The 25,276-nt window shown below is 38.5% G+C and overlaps 4 protein-coding genes across 5 annotated transcripts; 1 reads left to right on the top strand and 3 right to left on the bottom strand.

Annotated features, from left to right (window-relative positions):
- The first annotated feature begins 503 nt into the window (after positions 1-503).
- LOC145438992 (cytoplasmic dynein 2 light intermediate chain 1-like) lies at positions 504-22,122 on the top strand. The gene is made up of 9 exons (XM_080316402.1): positions 504-637; positions 780-888; positions 1,003-1,098; positions 3,786-3,896; positions 15,697-15,867; positions 16,106-16,198; positions 17,533-17,666; positions 17,807-17,923; positions 21,681-22,122. Exons 1-9 carry the CDS (start codon positions 633-635, stop codon positions 21,880-21,882), a joined length of 1,038 nt encoding a protein of 345 aa, XP_080172528.1. The 5' UTR covers positions 504-632; the 3' UTR covers positions 21,883-22,122.
- Positions 4,623-15,516, bottom strand: LOC145439937 (uncharacterized). Its single transcript, XM_080317603.1, has 10 exons — positions 15,301-15,516; positions 14,906-15,070; positions 14,433-14,522; positions 14,198-14,373; positions 12,994-13,260; positions 6,479-6,566; positions 6,256-6,420; positions 5,989-6,078; positions 5,760-5,923; positions 4,623-4,878 (listed from the first exon to the last, which is right to left on the bottom strand). The coding sequence occupies exons 1-10, from the start codon at positions 15,380-15,382 to the stop codon at positions 4,660-4,662; spliced, it is 1,506 nt and encodes a 501-aa protein (XP_080173729.1). The 5' UTR covers positions 15,383-15,516; the 3' UTR covers positions 4,623-4,659.
- LOC145438993 (flavin reductase (NADPH)-like) lies at positions 8,187-12,525 on the bottom strand. Of its 2 annotated transcripts, none has more exons than XM_080316403.1 (6): positions 12,385-12,525; positions 9,624-9,734; positions 9,155-9,319; positions 8,978-9,067; positions 8,745-8,914; positions 8,187-8,559 (listed from the first exon to the last, which is right to left on the bottom strand). In XM_080316403.1, the coding sequence occupies exons 2-6, from the start codon at positions 9,700-9,702 to the stop codon at positions 8,404-8,406; spliced, it is 660 nt and encodes a 219-aa protein (XP_080172529.1). In that variant the 5' UTR covers positions 9,703-9,734; positions 12,385-12,525; the 3' UTR covers positions 8,187-8,403. The 2 variants fall into 2 exon arrangements, with proteins under 2 accessions (XP_080172529.1, XP_080172530.1); XM_080316404.1 differs by having other exon boundaries at positions 9,624-9,729; positions 12,385-12,482.
- Positions 22,123-23,496: 1,374 nt separating the features above from the next.
- Positions 23,497-24,355, bottom strand: LOC145439000 (protein DPCD-like). Its single transcript, XM_080316418.1, has one exon. It carries the CDS (start codon positions 24,245-24,247, stop codon positions 23,645-23,647), a length of 603 nt encoding a protein of 200 aa, XP_080172544.1. The 5' UTR covers positions 24,248-24,355; the 3' UTR covers positions 23,497-23,644.
- Positions 24,356-25,276: the final 921 nt, after the last annotated feature.

The following is a 25,276-nucleotide window of genomic DNA, read 5'->3' as shown; positions in this document are numbered from 1 at the left end:
TGTAGAGATGAGCATTACGACGTACCGGTAGGCTACTTTTCCCATCTTTCCAAGTCGTGAATTCTGCCAAATATTGTTGGTAAATGATTATGGTATACTATGCAGATTATTTGCTTGTTTCATGAACTTGCCGTTGTAAGATTACGATTTGGTATGAAAATGTGTGCCTGTGCTGTTCAATTGAGGGTGATGATTTCATAAGTCATTACAAACAACACTGTATCATAAATTGACAGGTATTGCGTTTTAAATTATTAGCCTTGTGTCTTGGACCTAGATGCTACATATTGTAACTTTGCAAACAATGTTATCTTTTTTGTTTTGTCTATTACTGAAAGGAAAACGTTTGTCCAGTAATAACTCGTGTTGAAGCATAGGCAAGCTGTATTATGGTATTTCTGCGTAGTACTTGATTTATTTCATGCTTTATTAAATTATGTGCAAGTCCTAAGCAGATTTTGTGTCCAATAATTTGCACAGTATTGACAATATCAAGAGTTATTTGAAATCATGATTTTGATACGATTAAATATGATTGCAGATTCCAAGCTATTTGTCTGATTCTTTAATCTGCACCTGCGCAAGGTATTGATCAAGTGTTGGTGGAATCGATCGTTCTGCTGGTGATAAAAATGAGGTTAGCGACTATTATGTCATCCTGTGTCTCCACTCCGCCGTAATACCTTTCGCATTCTACCACACTCTATCATGCGAAATAGTATTGGGAAAAATAAAGGGGTGTGTTGTTTTGCCATGTACTTCAATCATGCTTTTTCCAGCACAATATGGGAAGCGGCTGTTGAGGAAATCAGCATTAAGAAGGAATCCGAAACATACAAGTGTGGCACAAATAACAGATATGCGCTGTTTCTAGGAGGGAAGTCCTCGGTAATTGATTTTCTCATATTCGCTATTCGTTTCCCCGGCGACCTATTTCAAGTTTCCTGCCCTCTTGATAGTGTCATGATGCGCATCTTATGTTTGTTCGGCATTCTTTTGCAGGGGAAATCGACGGCTATATTACGTTTCCAGAACCGAGACGAGCAAATCAAATCCACTGTGGCGTTGGAATATACTTATGTCAAGAAATCGCAAATGGTGACTTCCCTTACTTGCATACCGTTGGCATTCAGTAATTATGGTATTTAACCGGATGGTTCCTATACTTTACTTTGCTAACCTATCCTTTCATTGTATCACAGTCATGTGGTGTTTTGAAATTATGAGATTTTTCATAAACTGACACTTACCCAAATCTGCAAGCCTTCAAGAACCCCAAATTTTACCGAGTCATAAAAACCTCATCTAACACATTACTATATATTACCGGTGCACAATATGAAAGGTACAATTGAATAGTATATTCATATTGAAATGAACCCGAATATTTTCGGCTTCAGGGGTAATCGTCAGCAACTAGTAGAGAATTCAAAAGAACAACGTATATCAACAATTGTAACACAAAATCAGAGGTGGTCAAAGTAGTCAAGAAAGCTACTCAAGTAGAAGTAGAGACGGAAAAATCTACTCAAGTATGAGTAGAAGTACTTCTTCCATAAGCAACCTAAAACTACTTGAAGTAGAAGTAGAATTGACTGACTTTAAAAGTACTCAAGTAAGTAGGTAGTTGTGAAAACGATCCTGATTTGTTCACGTGGATTGTATAAAGGTGCAAATTGAGCTATGTGAAAGGTGACGAGCTTGATTCATATTGCTGCATACCAGCAGGTAACCAATTTTCGATATCATAAGCATTCGTCCACATCATGGGATGAAAATGTTAGGATTGATATGGAAATGCAATACTTATCCTGTTTTCTCGAACAGCACGTTTTAGAAAGCATGGTATGGCGCCACCCGCCATATTATAAGGCCCGTGGTTTAGTCGAAGAGCAATACGAAGAAGTTGTATAGGATACGATGTAAGCACTTTGCGCGATTAGTAAACGTTAATAAAAAATATGGTGGACCGTAAAAATGCTATATTGTGTAGCTTTATTTCCGTAAATTAAAGGCATTACTACACTTGCTTTTATACTTCAACATGTATGTTATCCAGACTAGAGAACTTGTATTAATTAGAACTCAAAGTATATGATAGGCCTACTGGGAATTAAAAATGGAACATAAATACTAGTTCTAAAAGTGGAACACGTTTTTCGTGCCTTTAGTCCAGAAAGTTTCAAAGGTGGTATGCTAAAACAGTTCTAAAACTAAAAAAAATGTCAGAGTCCACTTTTCCAGGTTAGGACGCGCCATGGACATGCTAGATTACGATATGACAAGTAAATGCTAGATTGCGAAACATCAGTTTCAAACGTTATGATGAGCCATATATACTGCGATGAATTATTTCATATGGGCGAAAAGCGACAATGTGATGTAAACTAGGGATATCTACTATCTAGATATCTAGTTCTAGATATCCCTGTGTGAACGGAACCACGCCAAGCCGCCACCTAAATTATATTTATCGATACTTTCATGAAATCATACTGGTCACGCCGTATATCCACTACGCGCAAAGCGCGACGAAAATTCTGGGCATTACTTTACTTTTGTGAAAGTTAAATGTTGATACTCCGTGAAAACAGCCCCGAAATTCCTCAGGCTATCTTCCTGCTTGGAAGATTGAACTACTTCTACTTTACAAACTGAAAATAGCAAAAAGTAAGTAAGTAGATCACAAAATATTATGCAGTAGAAGTAGCGAAAATCAGATCTACTTGAGTAAGTACCAGAAAACTACTTGAGTACTTTGAAAAAGTAGAAGTACTTCGTTACTGACCACCTCTGCACAAAATATGACGTCACCAGCACGGAATGTCGAATACGAGAGTGTTTAATGTACTATTTTTAGATGATACAAGAACTCTTTTTGTTGACACAGCCTTGGCTGGTGTATTTTGATAAAAGTCGACTCCAAGGCACACAAATGAAAGTGTTGAGCGATCCTTTCCGAGTATGCGAAATCTGTCGTCTCGATAATTTTTCGCACAGGCGGGATTATCCAACAGGTGTTTGCCAATTGCAGAATTTATGGCCTTTGATTGTTCCGCATCAATCGTGAGCGGATGAGTTAAGGGTGAGCTTTTCGCAGAGCGTGTTCTAATGAATCTAGGGACATGCTAATTTATGCGTTCCTGCAAGCGCTTTGACGTTCTTCCCACGTAATCACAGTGACAATTGAATTCGTAAACTACATTGCTTTGTTGAAATGTGCGCATTAACAGAATGCTGGAAGAAAAACAAATGTTAAAACATGATTTGATACGAAATTAAAACATTTAAATGAATAATTATCGCAAATCAGTGTGACTTTAGCGTTCCCTTTCAGATACCAGTTCAGAAAGGTGAGGTTTATCCTTGGAAAGTGTCATTGTGTTGCTCGATCACAACACAACGGCATGATAGCTATTGCTTAGTGGCAAATGTGCTTTTATATGTTGGACATAGAGTTGCTATTTGGAAAGGATGGGGGTTTTGATTTTGGACCCCAACCTCCCCGCGTTTGCCACTATACACGACATACCACCACAGCCCACAACAGTCGCAATTCAAATTGTATATCCTGTTCACACTTATTTGAATTAAAGTATATGCATGCCAGTAGGGCTCACCTCAAATATCGCTATCTGGATATCGTCATAATATAGCCAAATTATGCTTATTGCTTTATCACATGATTTTATGCCATTTTCCTCAAAATTATTGTTTGACTGCATCTCCGTTTGAGATTTAAGCCCCGAATGCACTCTTACATCTGTTTTATATTCACTTTATAGCAAGAAACCAGTATCGGACATATATGGGAACTGGGAGGAGGGACTTTCCTCTCAAAGTTGCTGGATGTGCCCCTGAATTCAGACACTATAAATCATATGTCAGTGGTCATCGTAAGTTCAATTATTCTCTACTGTAAGATAAGGATGCAAATATTGTCTTTCTGTACTGTGTGAAATCAATCCAGCTGTTTAAAAGTATAACTGTTGGATTCTTTATGCAATATACACAATTACGCATATAGAGATATATAATTCAGGCATGCGAGCACACTCTGTCAGCATTAACGAACAACCTACAATGTGTAAGAATTTCCAAAGTGGTCAAGTTTTTACAATCCACAATTATAGATATAATCTATCAAGTCACATTAAACATATAGTTTATTGGGATTGACAGTTTAAATTGAACGCAGTAGTCTACACGCACTGAACACATGCAGGTTCTACGTGTATATTTATGAGGTTCAATGATACAGGAATTGAGTAGTATCCACTTCACAACAATATTGCGATATTATATACCGACACTAACAACCTCTGCCAATGCCTAGCAGTCCTTAACCAGCGGTATAACAAGTGTTGTTTTATTGATCAAATATTTTATGTAAGGTTTATAGGCTATATATTATCCAGTCTAATGAGATTGAGAATGTCGCGAATAGATATTGTCCGGTTAACCAGCGGTATAACAAGTGTTGTTTTATTGATCAAATATTTTATGTAAGGTTTATAGGCTATATATTATCCAGTCTAATGAGATTGAGAATGTCGCGAATAGATATTGTCCGGTTATGTGATTGTAAAAAAGGAAATGGCAACCATGATTTTTACTTCATCTCCGGAGACGGGCAATCCGTGGACTTGTTCATTCAAGTCACGATAGATAACCCATAAAATATGCCGTTGCCGCTCCTACAATAATCAATCCAACTGCAAGTCTGACTGGTGTTACGATGGCGGGTCGTGACGAAATTCCAACCAGCATGTGTTTGTACTCTTGGCAAGTGTTGTCATCTCTTACGCATTTGAACATGAAGTCGGCTAGTTCACCTGTTGTCACGAACATACACCCGTCTTGGACTCCCTTTTGCACCTGAATGCGTCGAAGCAATGTTAGTGGTTGTGCTGCGCAAAATCGAGCCTCTCAGGTAGTAAACGTGGAGTCGAGAATGCAAATATCAATCAGTACTTTTACGCAAGAGCTTGATATGAATAATAATTGAATACTTAGGCCATGTTCTTTTGAATATGCTGCATTTCATAAAGCACAACCGTGCTGCATGTTATGGTGACCCTGCTACTAAGTACTTGATATGAATAATGATTGAATACTTATGTTCTTTGCACAGCAAAAAAAAAAAACGTACCAGATCCTAATTATCTAAATATTCTGAATTTCATTAAGCACAACTGTGCTGCATCCTGCATGTTATGTTTGCTCTGCTACTGTGAATCAATGTTTCAAGAATCATTGCCGTCAATACCCGATTAAGGTTAGCGAGAGTACTCAAATTGTTGTGCCCTATTTGGTAATGAGCAAATTGATCATGACTGAGGTGTCGAGCAATGATGTGCTGGAATCTGCATGACACCATATTCTGATACATGGGAGAACCTGCTGGCCTGCCTTACTTGACTACTGTTTGTTTGGAAATATTTGAAGTTTGTAAGAGGGGCCGAGTCATCACTGAGGTTGTTTAGCCTCTGATTTTAATAGCCATAGCATCAGTTAGATTGGACGACAGTTCTACGTTCTCTTATAACACACATTTTTCTGGCAAATCTAAACAGATGCTACCGTTAATAGGAACATCAATTCTTTAAACCAAATGAGGGATAACATGGCGCGGTTATGATAAATTTTGTTGGGAGGCCCAATTATTCCTGACATGTATATCACACTGATGCCATCAGTTAGTTGTCGGTCCACTCTCACCCATAAACATACACAACCAATAAACTTCCAAGTCAAACCTGGTACGAAGGGCTGACAGAACTGCTTTTCCACAAAGACGGCGGCATCAGCGCTACCCAATCGATGAAGTCCTTTTCCTTCTCCAAAAGCTCCACTTGCCTTCGATGGTCTTCTATGAGATGTCTTAAGATATAGGGATTCCACTTGCCAGGTATCAAACTGTCTGCAACCAAGATGGCGGATATAAATATTTTTGTCGATATGAGAGTAGAAAATACTCTTACTCACCTACGCCGACAAAGGCTAGTTTTTTTACGCCATGTTTCTTCATGCCTGATACGATATTACTCATGCCCTCTGACATTAACGTGGTTGGACCTTAAAATGATACGGGTTCATAACACCATCTACCCAGAATCAGTTTGCTTGCCAGAACTAGAAATTAACATCGTGGATCAGGTTATTAGTCAGTTTCAAAGTATCGACAAATAGTATCTTGGAGAGTTGAGTGTTTAAATGAAGACCACTGTCCACTGATATACAGTATGCACTGACCTGTTGACCAGCCTGTGCCCAGTGCTGATAAAACAAAATCATGGCCTTCAATCGCGTCTTCTACCTCCTCGCGTTTCAAGACGTCTCCTTTAATTATTTTGACATCATTCCGAAGGTTCGATGACAACTTTGACGGACTCCTCACAAATGCGCTTATGATGAATCCTGGCTTGATTATATAATTGCTGAGGACACGGTTTGATCACAGTGAGGAAAATGTTACCTTCTTTCACTCCTCTTTCTATGATTGTGGACCCCGTGTTTCCAGTTGCTCCAAATACAATGATTTTAATGTCAGACATGGCAGCAGGTTATCAGGTCCTGCTATATGTTATCTGGGTATCAGATGAAATATTACAGCCGTTGTTACTTCCATAATTGCCTGTTTAGCTAACTTGGCTAAACTCCTATATTCTATGTCAATAACTTCCGGTTTCCATATATTCTACGTCTAATCGTCTCAGCTTGTTACTGGAATGATAAGAATCAACAACAACGAATGGGACACTGTGGTCTACTAGTCATTCATTGTCAGTTATCATTCACAATTTTAGCGGACTGGTACTATGCTTGTTTAACGGATCTCATACACGAGCCCTTTAATATACGGCACTAATTATTAACCCACAGCCGGCGTCTTTTGGTATGATTTACACCTGATTCGTTATTAGCACAGGCGTTTCATTTGCTGCGGTTTGCAGCAGAGCGAACTTTCGCGAACTCTCACAACAATTCAGCACGCCTCTAGCGCCCCCGTGCCGTTGCTGTTTTCTAGGTGTTCAGGTAATCCACGTGATCCTTGCGGCGCTGATGTCGCTTAATTATTTATGACGGAATAATCGTAACGACGGATTAATGATTTCATGACGGAGGAGTCACAATGTTCGTAATTGAATTAAATGTCCCTCGATTTTCGAATATCTATCGTAGCGCCAACAGAATTAGCGTAGTTTCGTTACCGATTGCCTGCTCCTGCCGGCGCTTGGCAATGGCATCTTCACAACGCCCCCAACGAGTATAGTGTATATTCCAATGGCAATTTCATGTTGTGTAATTTTATACCTATATCTCTCGAAGATTAGGTGCGTCACGTCGATGACGTCCTCGCCACGTGGTCCGCGTAGGCGGTGTCTTGAAAAAGCCTAGAAGCGGGCCGTGCTACAAGTCGGTAAATTCGCAATGTAATCACAATAACGAATGTCGGCCTGGTGTAAAATGACGAATGTGTACGAAACACCATGGATATCTAAACAGCTACAACAACCGATGATGTCTCCGGGCACTGTCGAATGTATTGGCGTCAGACTTTCGTACCCGAAACGGCGGAAACGCCCGATTATTAAGTCTGCTGACGGCTGAGAGCTATCGCACTAAAGTTTGTACAAGGATGATTTGATACCGAAGCCAGCCTCGGCATTTGATACATTCCCATAAGTAATGATGGTGTCGGAAATAACATCACTTTTAGTTTTCGCAATTATCAAACGGAATTAGGGTTTTGCACCGGTGACATAGTCGGTGACACTTGCAAATCGATTTCTCCGTAATTCCGAGATTGTTGCTAGCAGTTCACATGAACGTTCGCATGACTCCCTGTAATAGCTGAGCGTTAAACAATTTTATCACTATTTATCAATATTCGCCACGAACCGAACGGACACGGCACGAAGCATTTAATACATCTTCTGATGCATTCTCGGATGATGACCTGTCATTCTTATGTACTGTATGTACTGTAATAAAAGTCAAAATATCACAGGTCTGAACTGGATATATTTGAATAGTAATCGACTTAATTCATCAGATGTCAATGACATTGTTGATCAGTTTGAAGTAGCTATATCAGAACCAGAATACAAACTCTTGAGAAATTGCTCTTGGACTGATTTCCTCCGCTGTATATCATTTGGCAGACCTGTTGAAACAATCACTCACCACATTTATTATAGTTTATTAATCCCAGTGTGGTAGGTAGTAATAATAACATTAACATTCAACATAGCATTATAGTCCTTTGAAATTTTAGATCGGTGGTAGTCTGCATCTTTTGCTGAATATCTTGGAAACTTATCAGCTGTTTCATTTTGTTGGATTATTAGTTTAAGAACTGGGTCACAAAAATTTGGCTGTGACATGCTTGCAATGAAATCACGAAAACCATCCCGTCTTTGGTTTGGATGAAATTCCGACAAGGCCTTGATTATATTTTTTATATTCATCTTCATTCTTCAAGATCTTCACCATAAAATCAGCCAACTCTCCTGAGGTGACGGCGTTAACCCCAGGATCCTTGCCCAATTCTACCTGTGAGTATTATTGGTTAGTTGTGGTTTCAGGAGAATTTCCGGTGAATGGGATGGTATGCATTACGGTGGTAAACAGCTATATCCGGGCCCTGAATTCAGGCTAGTTATGATTTCATAGGTAATATTGTCTTCTTATGTCTGAATGACATTAGCAATAGGGAACAATGCATTTATTCTACATACCATATATGTAGGATTGACCGTGTCCACATATTTAACCCACGGTGTGGCAAGGGCCACCCAGGCTATATCCTTCTCTGCTTTGAGAACCTCCATCTGTCTACCATGGTCACCGATTGAGGTTATAGATTTCAACATAGTGTGGTTGAAAGTCCCTCGTTGATATGCATGGGCTAGTTGGAGAATATTCCGGGTAAGCCTATGCCTTACAATACCGTTGGCTTTCAAACACTCACGTATGTTGATTACTATCAACTTCGATACATTCTGCTTTTTCATGGCAGCTAAAACTAATTTTGTTGCGTCAGTTGCAATTGAGCCTCCACCTAAACACAATAAATCAGTTGTCAGGTTTTAAATTCCAAGGTTACTGAGAATGGCGGTTTGTGTTTTATTATGTTAGATATTTCTACCTAATACTCGGTGTTGTCCAATTGCGAATACTGCTGCATCATGACCTTCCATTGCTTGCTCAACTTGTTCTTCGTTGAAAACATCTCCTTGTATTATTTTCACCTTATCCTTCATGCTTTCTGGCACTTTTGAAGGTGTTCTTACAAACACGGATACTTGGAACTCTAAATGCAATGACTTGAGGTATTGGAGAAGTTGCATTCGTTAATTCTCATTGGTAAGGAAGCTTGAGTAATTGCCACAAGCAAGTACAATGGAAATTCTACAATCTGGATAATTTACATCACTTTAGTTTTGAAGCAAACCTACTTTTGTGTCTGATATTATGTTGCAAATGATTTATACATCATACACAGACACACAAATCTATTATTCGTAACCATTTTGAGAGGTCTATAGAGAGTTTACCGGAATCTAATCACAGATGTAGATCCATATCATATTATTATTTTCTATTGAAATACTAACCTTTCACCAAGCGCCTGAGTAAACCAGCACCTATGCGCCCCGTGGAGCCAAATAGTAAAACCTTTTCCACACTTCCCATTGTCTCCGGTGCAGTGATGCTTATCAACTTTGCTTTTCAAAAACACGATAGCAAGCATTAGAGAGTAAAGGTTAAACCACACCTATAAATCGATTGCTACGAAATGATGTAGTCATTGATATCTGTCATTGTGACATCACAACTCCGAAGCTGCCAAACGGCTGCAGGTTGATTCCAGTGACAACTATAATCTTCCAACGGAGTGTTGTGTAACCTATTCTACGTCTTGGGCCGTGTAATTTTATATCATTATTTGATGCGAGACAATGCATTACTGTCAGTTATCAAACTTATTTCCACCAAAATTGTCTTCACTATTAGCGTATCTGTAAAAAGCAGAGGAAATATCATTTTTATCAGCTCAAGGCTCTCTATGTACAATATCACATTACACCAGGGGTGGGCAAACTTTTGAGCCCGCGGGCCGCATTCAACATCTGAATCCGTTCGCGGGCCGCACTATATAAAATTGGGATTATAAACCAAAACGTATTATTGGTATTTGATTATATAGTGATGTCATGGAGATAATAAATATGCTTATTAAAACAAACCAAACATTGTTCGATACGCGTCTGAAACAGTGGCGAGATTTCATAGGCCGGTCGAGCAATTAATAACCAATTTGTCAAAACTATAGAGATGAAAGTCGGTTGTCCCGATTCTTAGAACCGGATTGAAATTTAAATCTGTGAGCATCGATCTGCGCATAGATTTACTAATTCCACTTTTGGTCCAGTTCCAGGACACACTATGCTGACAGCATCATAACCATGTAAGCTTCAAGCACGCTTCTACTATGTGTAGATAAAATATAAATACCCAATTCTACGCATACAGAGAACGAATCTGCCTAAGACACGCGCGAATCGTTTTTTATAAGCACATCACTGAATAAGTAAAACTGGAGTGGCCAATCCAATCTGAATTATGCCAATCTCGTTTAGGATTTCTGTAATGTTTAGCAGTTGAAACCTTTCAAACTGCGTGGGCCTTGAGATCGGGCTCTCGCGCCAGAAATTAAAGATACTATATAATATAGGCAGTATTTACCTTAGAACAGTCATTATCAAACTTCTTAAGACACGCCCCCCCCCCCCCCTTATGATGGTGAAAGATTTTGCGTACCCCTTATCGTAATATCGCTAGACGCAACCAGGATGCTAGCAAACCTAACAGGTATTTGATAGCATGGAATATTACTACTGTGGATGAGAGATTTTAAAATATGAAATGCATACATAAATACAGAGCATGTAATGAAGAATGACATGCAAATCGCGCGGAGCGCGAAATAATTTTTCAGTCGAGCCCAGCTTCACGCCCCCCTTCAGATGCTTTCCCGCCTCCAGTTTGAGAACCACTGCCTTAAATCATGGCGAGATATACCACGAAAAGGTTTAATCAAGTTCCTGCATTAATTCGATTTTTAGTACGCGTTTTATTAAGTTTCTTTAGACGGTCGCGGGCCGCATAAAATGGTGTTGCGGGCCGTAGTTTGCCCACCCCTGCATTACACAATGCATTGCAATGAACAGATAGAAGGATATCGAAACGAAAATTTCGCATCCATCAATACAACAACACATGGGTCTGCCGATATTAATTACCATTAACACCCGGCAACAGTCGGGCTCTTCAAAATGACTTCTTTTCTCAAATCGTACTGGCTACTTGATAAAATTGTTAGGTTACCTAATTTAAGGCTACACACCAAATTTGGTTCAATTCCAACCAGTAGCCGCATTGCTACAGGAGAAGAAAGTTTCTATTTATTATATAAAAGTAAATAGCAAAAAATTTGAAAATTTTCTGTTCACCCCATGAAAGTGTTAGGTTGTGTATACAAACGTTGTTCACTAAATTTGGTTCAATTCCAACCAGTGGAAGCGAAGTTATTGCCGTCGAGAAATTTGGATTTGAAAAAAATGGTATTTACGGTGGGCACAACTATAATAAATGATTAAAGAATTGGTCACGGTAAATACTATTTTTTTCATAATCCAAATTTTTCAACGACCATAACTCCGCTTCCACTGGTTGGAATTGAACCAAATTTGGTGAACAACGTATGTATACACAACCTAACACTTTCATGGTGTGAACAGAAAATTTTCAAATTTTTTGCTATTTACTTTCATATATTAAATAGAAACTTTCTTCTCGTGTAGCAGTGCGGCTACTGTTTGGAATTGAACCAAATTTTGTGTGTAGGCTTAAATTAGGTAACCTAACAATTTTATCAAGTAGCCAGTACGATTTGAGAAAAAAGTCATTTTTGAAGAGCCCTAGGCAACAGTGACATAGTTCATGACCACCTCTGGATCTTTTAGGCTCCCTTACTCTGTCATTCTCTTCCATTGTATTGGTCTTTGGTCATATCTTTCTTTTTATTATGACATATGGACAGTGACGCAGTGGAGGAATTAGAACAAACCTCTGACCCTTTGAAACGTGCTACTACCGAGACTCAAGCTGACACCCTCTTGTGCCGTTAGTGGTTGTGTTAACAAAGTGCGTCAACATTAGGCGATGCTAGTTGCTGTGAATTGGCCCACCCCCGGCTTTGACTGGCCAGGACTCTTATTAATGGTTCTCCTTGGGCAGTTTTCTACCATTCTTTTGCCTTGTCTTTCATGTTATTATTGGTGAATAAATATTTGGTACAATGCAATTACTTACCGGTACTGGTACTGTGGTCCTATTCGTTCCCAATTGATATTTTCTATGCAAATAATCTTATATTGAACAGTATTTAACGGTTATACAAGAAACAATACTGTAACACATAAAATTTATGAGTTGGCTAAGCAGGTACTATGTGTTTCTAATGATGTATCAACAATTCAACACAAAAAGTAAAATACAGAATCATGCAAAATGTGTTCATGGCAAAGTGCGATTTGGCAGATATTGTCTAAGTGCAGGAAAATACTACCTGGTTGTGAGCTAGAATTGAAAACTTGACAAACTAGTAATCAATAATCATTCTTGTAAGTTTACATTTCTTTGTTGGATATCCTATATTCAATCAAGGTGATAATTTAACATTCTTAATCGGAATGCATTACACGAAGATGGTAAAAGTAGTCATACAGTTACTTGAGTAGAAATGACCTCAAGAAAGGATAAAATATACATGAAAATTGAATGTTTGGTGAAACTTTGTGAACAATACAAGTAACAGCGTCAAGTTGATAAAAGCACACGATGGCACTATGAAAAAGTGAATAAGTGCATGTACTTTTCACGTACATGTTAATCTCTTGATCTACAAATTAATCAATCCAAATTAGTTATTTCATCGATGTATCGCTGAAGTATTGAGGGAAGCTGCCTATGATATGCCAATATAGCAACAACCACAGTCATCAGTCCAGCTGTGATTTTCATGTAAGTAGCAACACTCGAAAAGTTTGTTTTGGGTCTGGATGATATTCCCATTGAATTATGCCTGAAATGCTCTGTTGATGGTTGATCCATGAAAACTTTCACCATGAAGTCGGCTGTTTCTGCTGTAGTAACAGACCAGACACCAGGGACGTTGTTTTTCCCAACCTAAAACAATTGATATGTTCAAATTAGCTGGACTTTTCTAGGTTACTCTGCATAAAAGTGGTTGTTCATTTTCGCTATCACAATTCAACAAAAGACAATTAACCACACATGGTCAGAGGTCAGTAACGAAGTGCTACTTTTCGAAGTACCGTACTCAAGTAGGTTTTTCATACTTACACAACTTACTTCCCCTTCTACCTAACAGATTATTGACCAAACTCGCTACTTTAACCATGAAAAACATAACGTAGTTTGGCAATGAGTTTGCACGCTTTTATGAGTGAAATTGTCTTAAGAATCGCGTGAAATAGCCTTTGTATTACAGTAACTGAATATACTTTTGATGATTCTACCTATTTGTATTGCCATTAGTCATTTTGTGTTAGTCTCGGAGGTACATCTTGCATTTGTGAAAGGAACCACCTGCGATTTGCGGCTAAAAGTATGCGTCCCCTCAACTATATATAACTTTTATAGCTTTTACTTCCACTTGGGGTAATTTAGACATATCTTGGGAATTGCTACTTCTACTTGTAGTTGAATATTTCTACATGAGTAGCAACGTTGACTATTTTGTCCACCTCTTACAAGAATAATGAATTATCAGATAAAAAACAGTAGACCGCATACAATAAATAATATTCAGTTCTAAGGTCGGTTTATGGTATAGTCTTGCATTGGTATGTGGTAACTCTCGTATTGTTAACTTCTGTAGAGTAAAACACTAACTTAGCAATGTGACAATACCTGCGTGAACATGCTTAACACCTTGATTCTGTTTTGAAACTTGAAAAAATAGCCATACAGGGTATGCAAAATGCTTTTGCGGTGGGAATAAATTATTATAGACAACTGCATCTATCACAAATTAAATGACTTTAGGAAAAATAATATATTTATCGTACAGTAGGATTCCTACTTATAATTATGACCTCACCTTGTATTCAGAATTCACTCGATCACTAATTTCAAGTTTCGGCACCATCATGACCACCCAGTCAATTGATGCTCTTTCCCTTTTCAAAATGTCCATCATTCGAACATACTCAGCGTTTTTCCCATAGCTTTTTCGGATTCTGTCAAAGAGTCCAGTTCCTCCACACATAGCGCATGCTGTTGAAACATTATCCTGTCGTGAGTCATGCTTGAAATGCTACAGTGATCTGCGTTACCATTGCCGGCAAGTGCTAGTTTCCTAATATTGTGCTTCTTCATACCGTCAACAATATTTTGACATCCTTGTGATATTACATGCTTTTGTGCTGTTGTGAAAAAAATGTAAGTCACAAAGACGAAAGATAAATGCAACCCAGGTTCAATCGGGCCTATCTGCGAAATTTTTTGATTTACTGATTAGTAGACATCATGCCTATTTATATATAGCTCGCATTGACACCCACATTTTCTTATTACATCCTCATTAAATTAGTGCTGTCCTGTTTGAGGATATTCTTGACAAAGGCACAAACCAAATGGCTACAGTTCTATATGATGAAGTCTGCCACTGGCATCTACATTTACCGCCCTGAATGATAAAAATGAGAGTGACATATTGGATGATTACAGTGATGTAACATGATTATGTGGTGAATTGTATTTTGAAAAAGTATTCTTCAAAGACAATTATTTGCAAAAAGAAACTTACAGAACATATTGTAGGATTCAATTGCGCAAAAGACAGCATCGTGTCCCATTAATGCTTCTTCCACATTTTCTTCGTCCAGTACATCTCCTTTTACAACATGTAATTGTTCCGAAATGATCTTTGGAATAGTATCAGGGCAGTTTGTAAATGCTGTTACCGCCAACCCTGTGAATAATTACATTTGTTTCATTAGGAAGATTGCTAAGTATCTATAATGCATAATACATAGTATAGCTTTTATTTATGCATAAACCTTGGTATATTGCAGGTTTTGACATAGTTATGCATACATTAGACATTTCACATAGTCAGGGTAGGAATCTTGAAGCTTTTGTATATCCAATCTAAATGCACTTTTAAGACACTTTAACTACACACAATCTTTCATATCTTACCATGGCTTGCTGCCTTTTGTAATATTTGTATTCCCAGCGGACCACTGCAATCAAAAACTATAACTTTTCTAATCTCAGCCATCAAAGATACTTTGTGTCAGTGCACTATATAGTCAACTGTGTGTCTAGCTCTTAGCATAAATGTCATTCAAGACGAGAGTGGGCTTGATAAAGAGACAAAGGGAAATGAGAACACTGCAAACAAACCTTGCGAAGCGGAACACTATGACTTTGAGCAATTTGGAAAATACTACAACATTAATCTCATCGCGTTTCATTGTGTTATTCTCCCAATCTTCAATCATCAGAACAATGAATCTCTTTATGATCTCTTAATGTGCTATGTGCAACATCATTGGTCACATGCTTTGGTCACAATAATTAGTGTTTTATTAGGTATTGGACCTATCCAAACCTGCGACACTTTGGTACACTGCTGAAACATTGATTGAAGCTGCAAAGACACGTCTGAACATTGTGATACGTGAAGAATGTAGGAAGCAATCAAATTTTCAGCACCAACTTGAAGAGAAAGCTTGGATGAGACTTGGAGGGAAAGATCATCCGGTATTAATTTTAATGGATTTCGATGAATTTCTTGATCAGTAATTCTATTCATGTGCTTTGAACATGGGCAGGGCTCATGAGAATATCATGTAGTGCTAGACAAGATACCGAAAAGGCTTCGTAATGGTTGTGAGACTTGCATTAACACCGAATCTTAGTTTCTTGTGCTTTGTTTGATATTTCAGTATTATTGACTTTCATTGTGGCACACATTTATATTTTGCTATCATCTTTTCAGGATTCACGCACAATCAAACCTTTCCCTGTCCCGTTGATCCTAATCGGAAGCAAGTATGACACATTCCAAAATCTTGAATCGGAGCAAAGAAAGGTCTGTGTTATCAAGTCATTTTGCCTTCAGTTTACAATCAATCCACCTGAATGCATCAAATTATCAAGAGTCTAGCCTCAACGAGTAGGAAACAGTCATCAATATCATATCAATATCAACAGGGATTTAAAAGACACTCTGTCATTGAGTTACGTAATGTAGGCTAGATGTCAATCATAGGCTATGAGTTTTCATCATATTCACATATATCAGTTTGTCATGTCATTTGGTTCATCAATTAACATGACACTACCATCATGACCAACACACCAACCCTTTTCTTCAGATTTCACTCGCTATGTGATAAAATTGTTAGGTTGGTGAAAACAACGCTGCGCACCAACTTTGACTCAATTCCAATCACTAGAAGCGATTTTCTTGCAGTAGAAAGTTTTGAATTTATCATTAAAAAATTAAATTTCAAAATTTTTCTGTCAATCCCATAAAATGGTTAGGCTGTCAGTAGAGATGATGCACACCAAATTTCGCTCAATTCCAACCACTAGAAGCAAAGTTATTGCAGTAGTAAAATTTGGATTTGAATAAAATAGTATTTACGGTGGGTAACTCTGTAATTATTTATTATAAAATCATGGAATTGGAAATTTTTCTACTGCAATAACTTCGCTTCTAGTGGTCGGAATTGAGTCAAATTTGGTGTGCATCATCTCTACTGACAGCCTAACAATTTGATGGGGTTGACAGAAAAATTTATTTTTATTTTTTAATGATAAATTCAAAACTTTCTACTGCAAGAAAATCGCTTATACTGGTTGGAATTGAGCCAAAGTTGGCGTGCAGCGTTGTTTTCACCAACCTAACAATTTTATCATATACAGTAGCGGGTGAAATCTGAAGAAAAAGGATTTTTTTAACAGCCCTGCACATTGCACAACTATTTTCAGATGAGGCGTTTCTCTGCCAAATGCCTACAAGTCACATTATCTATTCGTGTGGTTACTAGTGAATTCAGCACTTGGCGTACCCTCATCATAATCCTCGCCTACCCCTAGCCTGACCCCTGATCCGAACCCTAACCTTACCCCTAATCCATAACTCTAAACTCTTACCTGATTACATCAATTCATTTTCGAATTTATTTCTCCATTATTGATACAATGGTTTATTATTAATAACACGTATTACATTTATATCGCAAAATTCATCAAGCGCTGAAATCATTGACAACCATTCCTGCTCAAAATGTTGACCACGCTTTGGACTTGGACCTGATCTCTTTTAAAATGTGACTTGGACTCGGGCTTGACTTGATGACAATTGAGTTTGGCGAGCCTGACTCGTGGCCATTCATCATTTGCTATAACTATTGACAGGTCATTACGAAAACCATGCGGTTTCTGGCGCACGCGCATGGGGCGATGCTGATGTATCTGAGCAAGAATAATGAATCGACAGTTCGCGTTCTCAAGCATGTGATGAATCATGTCACTTTTGGTACAGACTTGAGGTAATTTTGTACAGAATTTAATTGTAATTTATAAAGATGTCAATTATCCGTAGTTCGATGTCTCTGTGACAAATCGAGTTGAAAATTTGTGGGTTTGGTAAGGGTTCGAGCATTTATACGGGTATTCTACCTTATTACAGTACAAAGCCTACAATTGATGCACAGAAACCGCTCTATATTCCACCGGGAATGGACACATATGAGGGCATTGGCAACCCAGTGGTGGCAAGTTCTGATATTGGCAGATTATCATCAAGGTATTGGATCATGAGTTTTGGTGTGAAAGTACAAGTTTATCTAGCTGCTATTACTGCCTATATTGACAAATTACATAATCTGTAAGCGTCGAAATGGCCTGCAAGGTGTTCTACTGGAGAGCTGGGAGAAGCAATGATTTCAATGTTTTAGCGTGATCGTTACATGAGCGCACACTGCACATGCTGGTTGACTAATCAACATTACGTGTCACGCCAAGCATAATAGTAGGCCTACATTTGATTAGGGCTGGATAGAGTAATAATTTTAATGATTCGAGTCGAGTAGTAGAAGTCGATTTTTTCGGGTACTGAAATTATACACTCCTCGCCACTGACAGTTGTTTATCAACGAGAATTGTAGTTTCGATGCTATTTTTGCCTGTGGAAGCCTTGAAACCTTGCCTTATCACAGCATACGAGACATAGTACAAAGCTACGAACGTTACTGAAAATAACACATTTCCGAAGTCATGATCATCCCACAACATTGTCACAAAGGGCAATGAAACCCGTATGGTAGAAAAAATACCCAACTATCTTTAATATGACGGATAACAGGCATTATATTCTTTGTGCTGGCATAAAAGACACTCATTTGATCTTTGACATATTACATGCTGTTATGTCATAATGAGTGATACTCGACTCGAAGTATTTTACGTGATTCAGAATCGAATCACTCAGGTACTCAATTTTGCCCAGCCCTTAATTAGATTTGAGATATTTCCTAATTCTAACTATAGGCAGTCACCAGTCATTGTGTCTATTGACAATAAATACCCACATATAATCCAAAATGCAATAGCCATCTAATTGCACCGAGCAGTTACCTCGTTGGCCTATTCACCTTAACAAGCCACTTGTGTGATTTAGATCTAGTTTTTGTTGTGTTTTACTTTCAGTGGGATTGTGGCAGACCAAACATTTACATTGAATAAGTGTCTGTAATGTAATGTCTACGGCTGGGAAAAATCGAATAGTTGAGTGATGCGATTTTGAATGGACTCTTCGATTTGAGTATCACTAATTATCACATCACGTCAGTTTGACGTGGAAAGCACAAATACGTTTTTTTGATGCTAGCACAAAAACTATAATGCCAGTTGTCCATCGCATTAATGATAAATTCGTATCTTTTTGACAATTCATATTGCAGTGCACTTTGTGACAACGCTGTGCGTTGATCATGACTTTACAGATACGTTATTTCCACTAATGCGAAATGCTAAATGTTTGTATGTTGTTTCGCAACCAATGGAGGTTTTAATGCTGTCACGGTGGATAATAGTACTGGAACTGGAACTGTCATTGATGAATCAACTCTTAGTGGCCAGGGCTGTGGAGTCGGAGTCGGAGTCTGGGTAATTTTCGCTTGATGGAGTCGGAGTCGTGAAAACTATAATAGCTGGAGTCGGAGTCGGTGGGAAAATACTGACTGGAGTCGGAGTCGGAGTTTGTGAGAATGACCCTGACTTCGACTCCGACTCCGACTTCTCTATCATGAAAACATTTGCTTTCAAAGAATTTTCAATAGAATTTTCATGTACCACCAATCACTGTTATTAATAACCATAAAGATCAGGTGCGACCAGCCAGTGGCACGCAGGCCAAATTTGGCACACGAGAAGGTTAGGTGTGGCCTGCGAGGTAATTCTCGAAATTGTTTATGACATCAGGTACAATTGCAAGGCCAACCAAAATTTGATTAGCATGACCGCGAAATTTGATGATGACTAAAACAACAGTTCTGACGCATTGACGTATCCAGGGGCCAGCCACATTTATCCCAGATCTTCGTATATGACCATAAAGTAGAATATTTCATAGCAGATTTATTTGACTTGAAATTTTTCTCGGTACTTCGCATGATTCATTGTCACTAGATTTCTTGCATTCAGTATTTGAGCCCCCTTCTGAAAATTATAAATACATATTATTCACAGAATTGAGTCCAACTATATTCGCAATTAGGAGATAACGTGTCGTCCAACATGCGGCTATGCTTGTGCACTCGCAGCGAGATCGTTGACAAAACATTTGCACAAAATGATAGAGGCATGTTCACTGATACCGTCGATTTTGCTATGTCTAAACGTCGAATAATCCAGTCCTTGCCAAATGAGCCCAGTGGTATACAGATGCGACCCCCAATGTATGTTTGCAACATATTTATTGATATAATTCATTATCTTGCAAAAAAAATTCGCGCTTCGCACGACCAGGGCCTGATTGCACTGCACATTTGCATGACATATTGTTGTCAATTTTAGAGCGTATTAATATAAGTCTTGTTTGCAATGTTACCTATTTCGGTTCGCTCCTATCGGACGACTAAAAAAAGGTTATCAGCATCGTAAATCTCATGTGTCCATTTGGCCGAAAAAGTTGCCCACCCCTGATATGGATAAAATTAGACATTACTTGCAAATTATAACTCAGTTGCACAGGGGAAGAAAATCGCAATATGTGTTTTCGCGATGCAGTCAAAATTGATCCAATTTTTGGAATTATACCGTGATACTGTGACAGAGCAAATGCATCGGCTGGTTTTGTAAAATTTTAAAAATGATGTAAATATGACCAAACGATGCTTCCCACTTACAAAATTAAAAATATTTGTAGTGTAGCTTAGCTGTTTGGGTCGAACAAATGATTAAGGAAAACTGCAAGTCCCAATCCTTGAATACTTGATTAAGTACATGTAGACTAGACATATGATATGGTCTTTGGCTACTTAACTAAATTCCATTTATGACCAATGTCTATTAGTAGTAAGAGTGTGTGTGCTTGTAATCAGTATAGTGTGCAATGACAAAATTAGCAAGTTCAATCTCTTTATTAGTTGCTGACTCGTACACAAGAGCTACACTTGGATTTTTTATCTACATTTTTATGATACAGGATTGGATATCTGCCATATTTGAATGATTCATACATTTCAGGATATTAGAGAGTCCATGTTATAAAAACTTGAAAAAGGAAGGATATTTAGCAAATCGTTCTTTCATGTTAATTGCATAGTGGATAATTCGAGCTGTTCCACAATGAAACAATTTAGCGTGCCACCGTTAATCATATGTTTGCATATGTTTAATGGTTGTATGATAGTCATTCAACCGACAATGTGGCATATAATTTTCGAAGTAAATTGGTAATAATGCTGGAGTCGGAGTCGGGAGTCGGTACGTTTAAAGACCCAGGAGTCGGAGTCGGAACATTTAAAGACTCAGGAGTCGGAGTCGGTATATTGAAAATGTGTGGAGTCGGAGTCGGAGCCGGAGTCGGTGGTAAAATTTACCGACTCCACAGCCCTGTTAGTGGCAAGGAGTGGATAATTTCTGTAGGCCTGCTTTGAAAAATTCACTGGATTAGAATCATTGTGACCAGCTCTAGTAATGGCCTAAATGTTGGGTGTGCCGCCGAAGTTTGTCGGAAATTTAGTTATGTCCAGTTTGTCCGAGCGATACAACACCCTTTTGCATGCATAATTAACTGAATATTCATTATTCGATCCAGAAGAAATAGAGAATAAATCTGTACTTCAATTATGTTGAAAAATGCTCCGTACTTTGAAAATTCGACCTGACTCGAGTCAAAATGTACAATGACTCAATATGACTTGTGACTCACATTCCGAGCACTGTCAGTTCCGTGGCGTGACTCCGGTCTTTGGAACAATTATAGTGAAATTAACCCAAATCGCTGTGTCACACAGTTGTACGTTGCTTGTGTCCACTAATTAACTCTCCAATGCTAGGGATCCTATGGACATGTGGCGGGCGGCGTTTTGCGGGCACTTTCCACAAGAGGGAGATGACAAAAAGAACCTCACAAAAGCACCGGATCCCGCGAAAGAGGAACAATTCGCGGAGCCCCTTTTAGACGAAGCAAGGGCTCAAAAGGACAGGGAATTGGAAGCGTACAGGAGACAGGAAAAGAACAGATGGACCAAGATGTGAATGGGCAATTTCTTTATTTGTGTCTCTCACGATGAAGGGCTATGCGTAAGCTTATTACCAGGCACGTGTCATTTTTCAAGTTTGTACTTGATGGCTCAATGTTTGTGGCCTGGGTACGTTTTCACTTTTTGTAGGTAGCTATAGTTCATGTTTTGATACTGTTGCACAATTTTACATGATTTTTGTATGCTCAAAATCGGAACCGTCGTTGCTATATTACAAAACGATTCGGTATAATCATCATATAGTACTGGATTTTTGCTTATAGTGTGTAGTAATTCTTTGCTGATTAGCCGCTCACACAAGTCAGTTGTATATTTTGAAATGTAGTTCTACTGTGATACTTCCTCCATATTCACTGTTCATGTTTGTTTACATTATGAAATATTGTTTCAATAACAACTGTTATTTATCACTTGGTTCCTTGGTACCACTAGTCTTATTTCACAATCACCAAGGGTTCAGGAAGGGCGTAAAAGTCTCTCTTCCTAGTCATAGTTGGACAACAGTCCATGCGAACGAATTACGATCGTTTTCAGAACTTCTTACTTACTTGAGTGTATTTAAAGTCAGTCAATTCTACTTCTACTTCGAGTAGTTTTAGGCCTCTTTTAAAAGGACTACTTCTACTCGTACTTGAGTAGCTTTCTTGACTACTTTGACCACCTCTGTTCAGTTCTTATCAAATCAGGGTTGGTTCTGATAAAAATGACAAACGTAGCTCGTTTCATACTACAGATTATGTAACATTTTCAGCAAAACTAGAAATTAGAGAAGGAGCGTTACAAATTAGATTAGAATATCAAAATTTTGCTCTAGTGACTATTCATTAGGGGTGTTCAAAAATGACTTTTTTTCTCAAATTCTACTGGCTACTTGATAAAATTGTTCGGTTGCCTGTTTGAAGCCTGCACACCAAATTTGGTTCAATTCAAAATACAGGAGAAGAAAGTTTTCTATTTATTATATAAAAATGAATTAAAAAATTTTCTGTTCACCCCATGAAGTTGTCAGGTGGTCTATCGAAACGATTCTCACCAAATTTTGCTTAATTCCAACCACAAGAAGCAGAGTTATTGCCGTCGAAAACTTTTGGATTTGAATAAAATAGTATTTACGGTGACCAATTCTCTATTTATTAATTATAGTTGTGCCCACCGTAAATACTGTTTTATTCAAATCCAAATTTTTCGACATCAATATCTCTGCTTCCGCTGGTTGGAATTGAGCCAAATTTGGCGAACATCGTTTCTATAGACAACCGAACAATTGGGGTAAACAGACAATTTTTTTTTTATATCATAAATAGAAAAGTTTCTTCTGCTGTAGCAATGCGGCCACTGGTTGGAATTGAACCAACCAGGCTTCAATCAGGTAACCTAACAATTTTATCAAGTAGCCAGTAGAATTTGAGAAAAAAGTCATTTTTAAACACCCCTACTGTTCATGGAGGAGAGAAAGCTCAAAGAACAGGTCAATTAGTCTAATTGTCTACGTCTGTTCCGAGCCAACTGACCTCTTGGTAGATTATGTATAAAGAAATGCCAAGCTTAGTTTATGAGGTCTTCCAGTTTTCAGAGTTCACTATACATTCCTCCTAAACACCGATTGTCATTAAGAAAATAACAGCTGTATTTCAAATTTGAATCATCACCGTTCACAGTTTCATCACTTCTGTGGTATTCAGGTCTACTCTACACGCTAATAGCGAGATATCTCTAGGACCAAATTTTGAATATTCAATTCAAAAGTTCTCATTATCTCATGATGGCCGGCAGTCCGCATCACCGTCTTTGGATATTTTCAACTGCTTCATTTCTTGGACTATTGTATCATGAATTTTCAGAATTTTCGCAGGTTTTTTGTACTGTATGATGAGTGTGTTATTCGCGTGTGCATAGGTTAGATCGGATTGCGCCAGCTTCAAGTTTTCTCTTTTCATGTCGGGTATTTCAATGCGTTTGAAATACTTCTTGTTTGTAGTCCGTACCACAATGGCATCGTCACCCTCTACCTTCACGCTGTACGTTTCTAACAGATAAGGCAGGTTTCGGACTCTCCATTGAAATGCTTTGCTTGTGTCTTTGCGATATAGGAAAGGATTAGCAGCAGATTCAGAGAAGTCGGAGCCGGTCTGCACCACGGATGAGGTGTGGTCTTCACCAATTTCCATCTCCCATGGTCTCTGGCCGCCGAGTTGAGATTTCCGACGCCATTTGCGAATTAAAAGTTCGTCTGATTTCACATCGTATTCTTCAATGAGTTCTTCACCATCAGAAAACGTAAAATGGACTTTCCTTCTGCCATCCTGCAGTAAAGCAGTTTTTCGAGCAGATCTGAGTGACTCTACCCATTGTGAAGCCATCTATATGATCCACCAGTATATTATATACTAGTAAAACTGTATAATGTTGGGCAGAATAAAATGTTCAGATCAATCAAACAATTTCCACTATAGGGTAAGCAAAGGAGGTATGTGTGATGAGTGACGACCAAACTACCAAAGCAGAAACATATTCATTCCCTTGAGTTGAATTATAGATAGGGTCAGTATGGTACACATATACATTTCATGTGTGATGTGTAAGAGTAAGATGAATTATATGGATATTAGTAAAGCTAAGTGGCCATGTACAGTTGTACACACCATACTAACACCACATACGGCGTGATACAGGGAACCGTTGCGCATACTGGGGTACTAAACTAGCCAAGGGGCGGCGGCAGAGACTCCACCCTGTTTTAATAGTGACACACACATTCCCAGTTAAATTAAGATTACGTCTATTGATTACAAACCTTGCAGTAAGACTGTTCAGAGTCAAGTGTAACTGTTTGGTACCCGGAATGGAATTGGTGGCAACGTCACGCAGGATTTTCTGTTCATTTGCTTAATTATTCTTTATAGAAAAGCTCTCATCACGCAGGATTTATTTCAAAAAATGAACCGAGATTCCAAATAGGTTTGGTACTGGTGTGATCAGACTAGATGACCTTCACTGTCTCACCGATTATTCCTATCTAATACCGAATACTGTGCATGCATATTTTCTGTACCACCACCACTGCCGTGTGTTATGTATTTTGGTTGGATGAAAATAAAGACTCTCTCTCTGTCTCGCTGGCCATGGTCACACATCACACTAGCTCACTAGCCCTATCCGTGAGATCAGTTCTCACATGTGCGTACGCAACGCCGACTCTTTCAAGAGACTGCTCTGGATAACAACAGAGCTGCTCGCAATGCCCACTGCCAATATGAGACACCAGACAACTCAAAACACGCAGTACAAACTGAGAAACCAGACGACAGACGACAACGAAGATCAAAACAAAAATTTAAGTTACCGTATTTTTACGGGTGGATGTAATTTAGTGATGTCTGCAATGTCGG

The sequence above is a fragment of the Botryllus schlosseri genome, chromosome 5 (assembly GCF_051294905.1).
Source record: "Botryllus schlosseri isolate E-star chromosome 5, Bs_hap1, whole genome shotgun sequence".
NCBI classification, from domain to species: Eukaryota; Metazoa; Chordata; class Ascidiacea; order Stolidobranchia; family Styelidae; genus Botryllus; species Botryllus schlosseri.
This window is presented reverse-complemented; position numbering and strand designations above follow the sequence as displayed.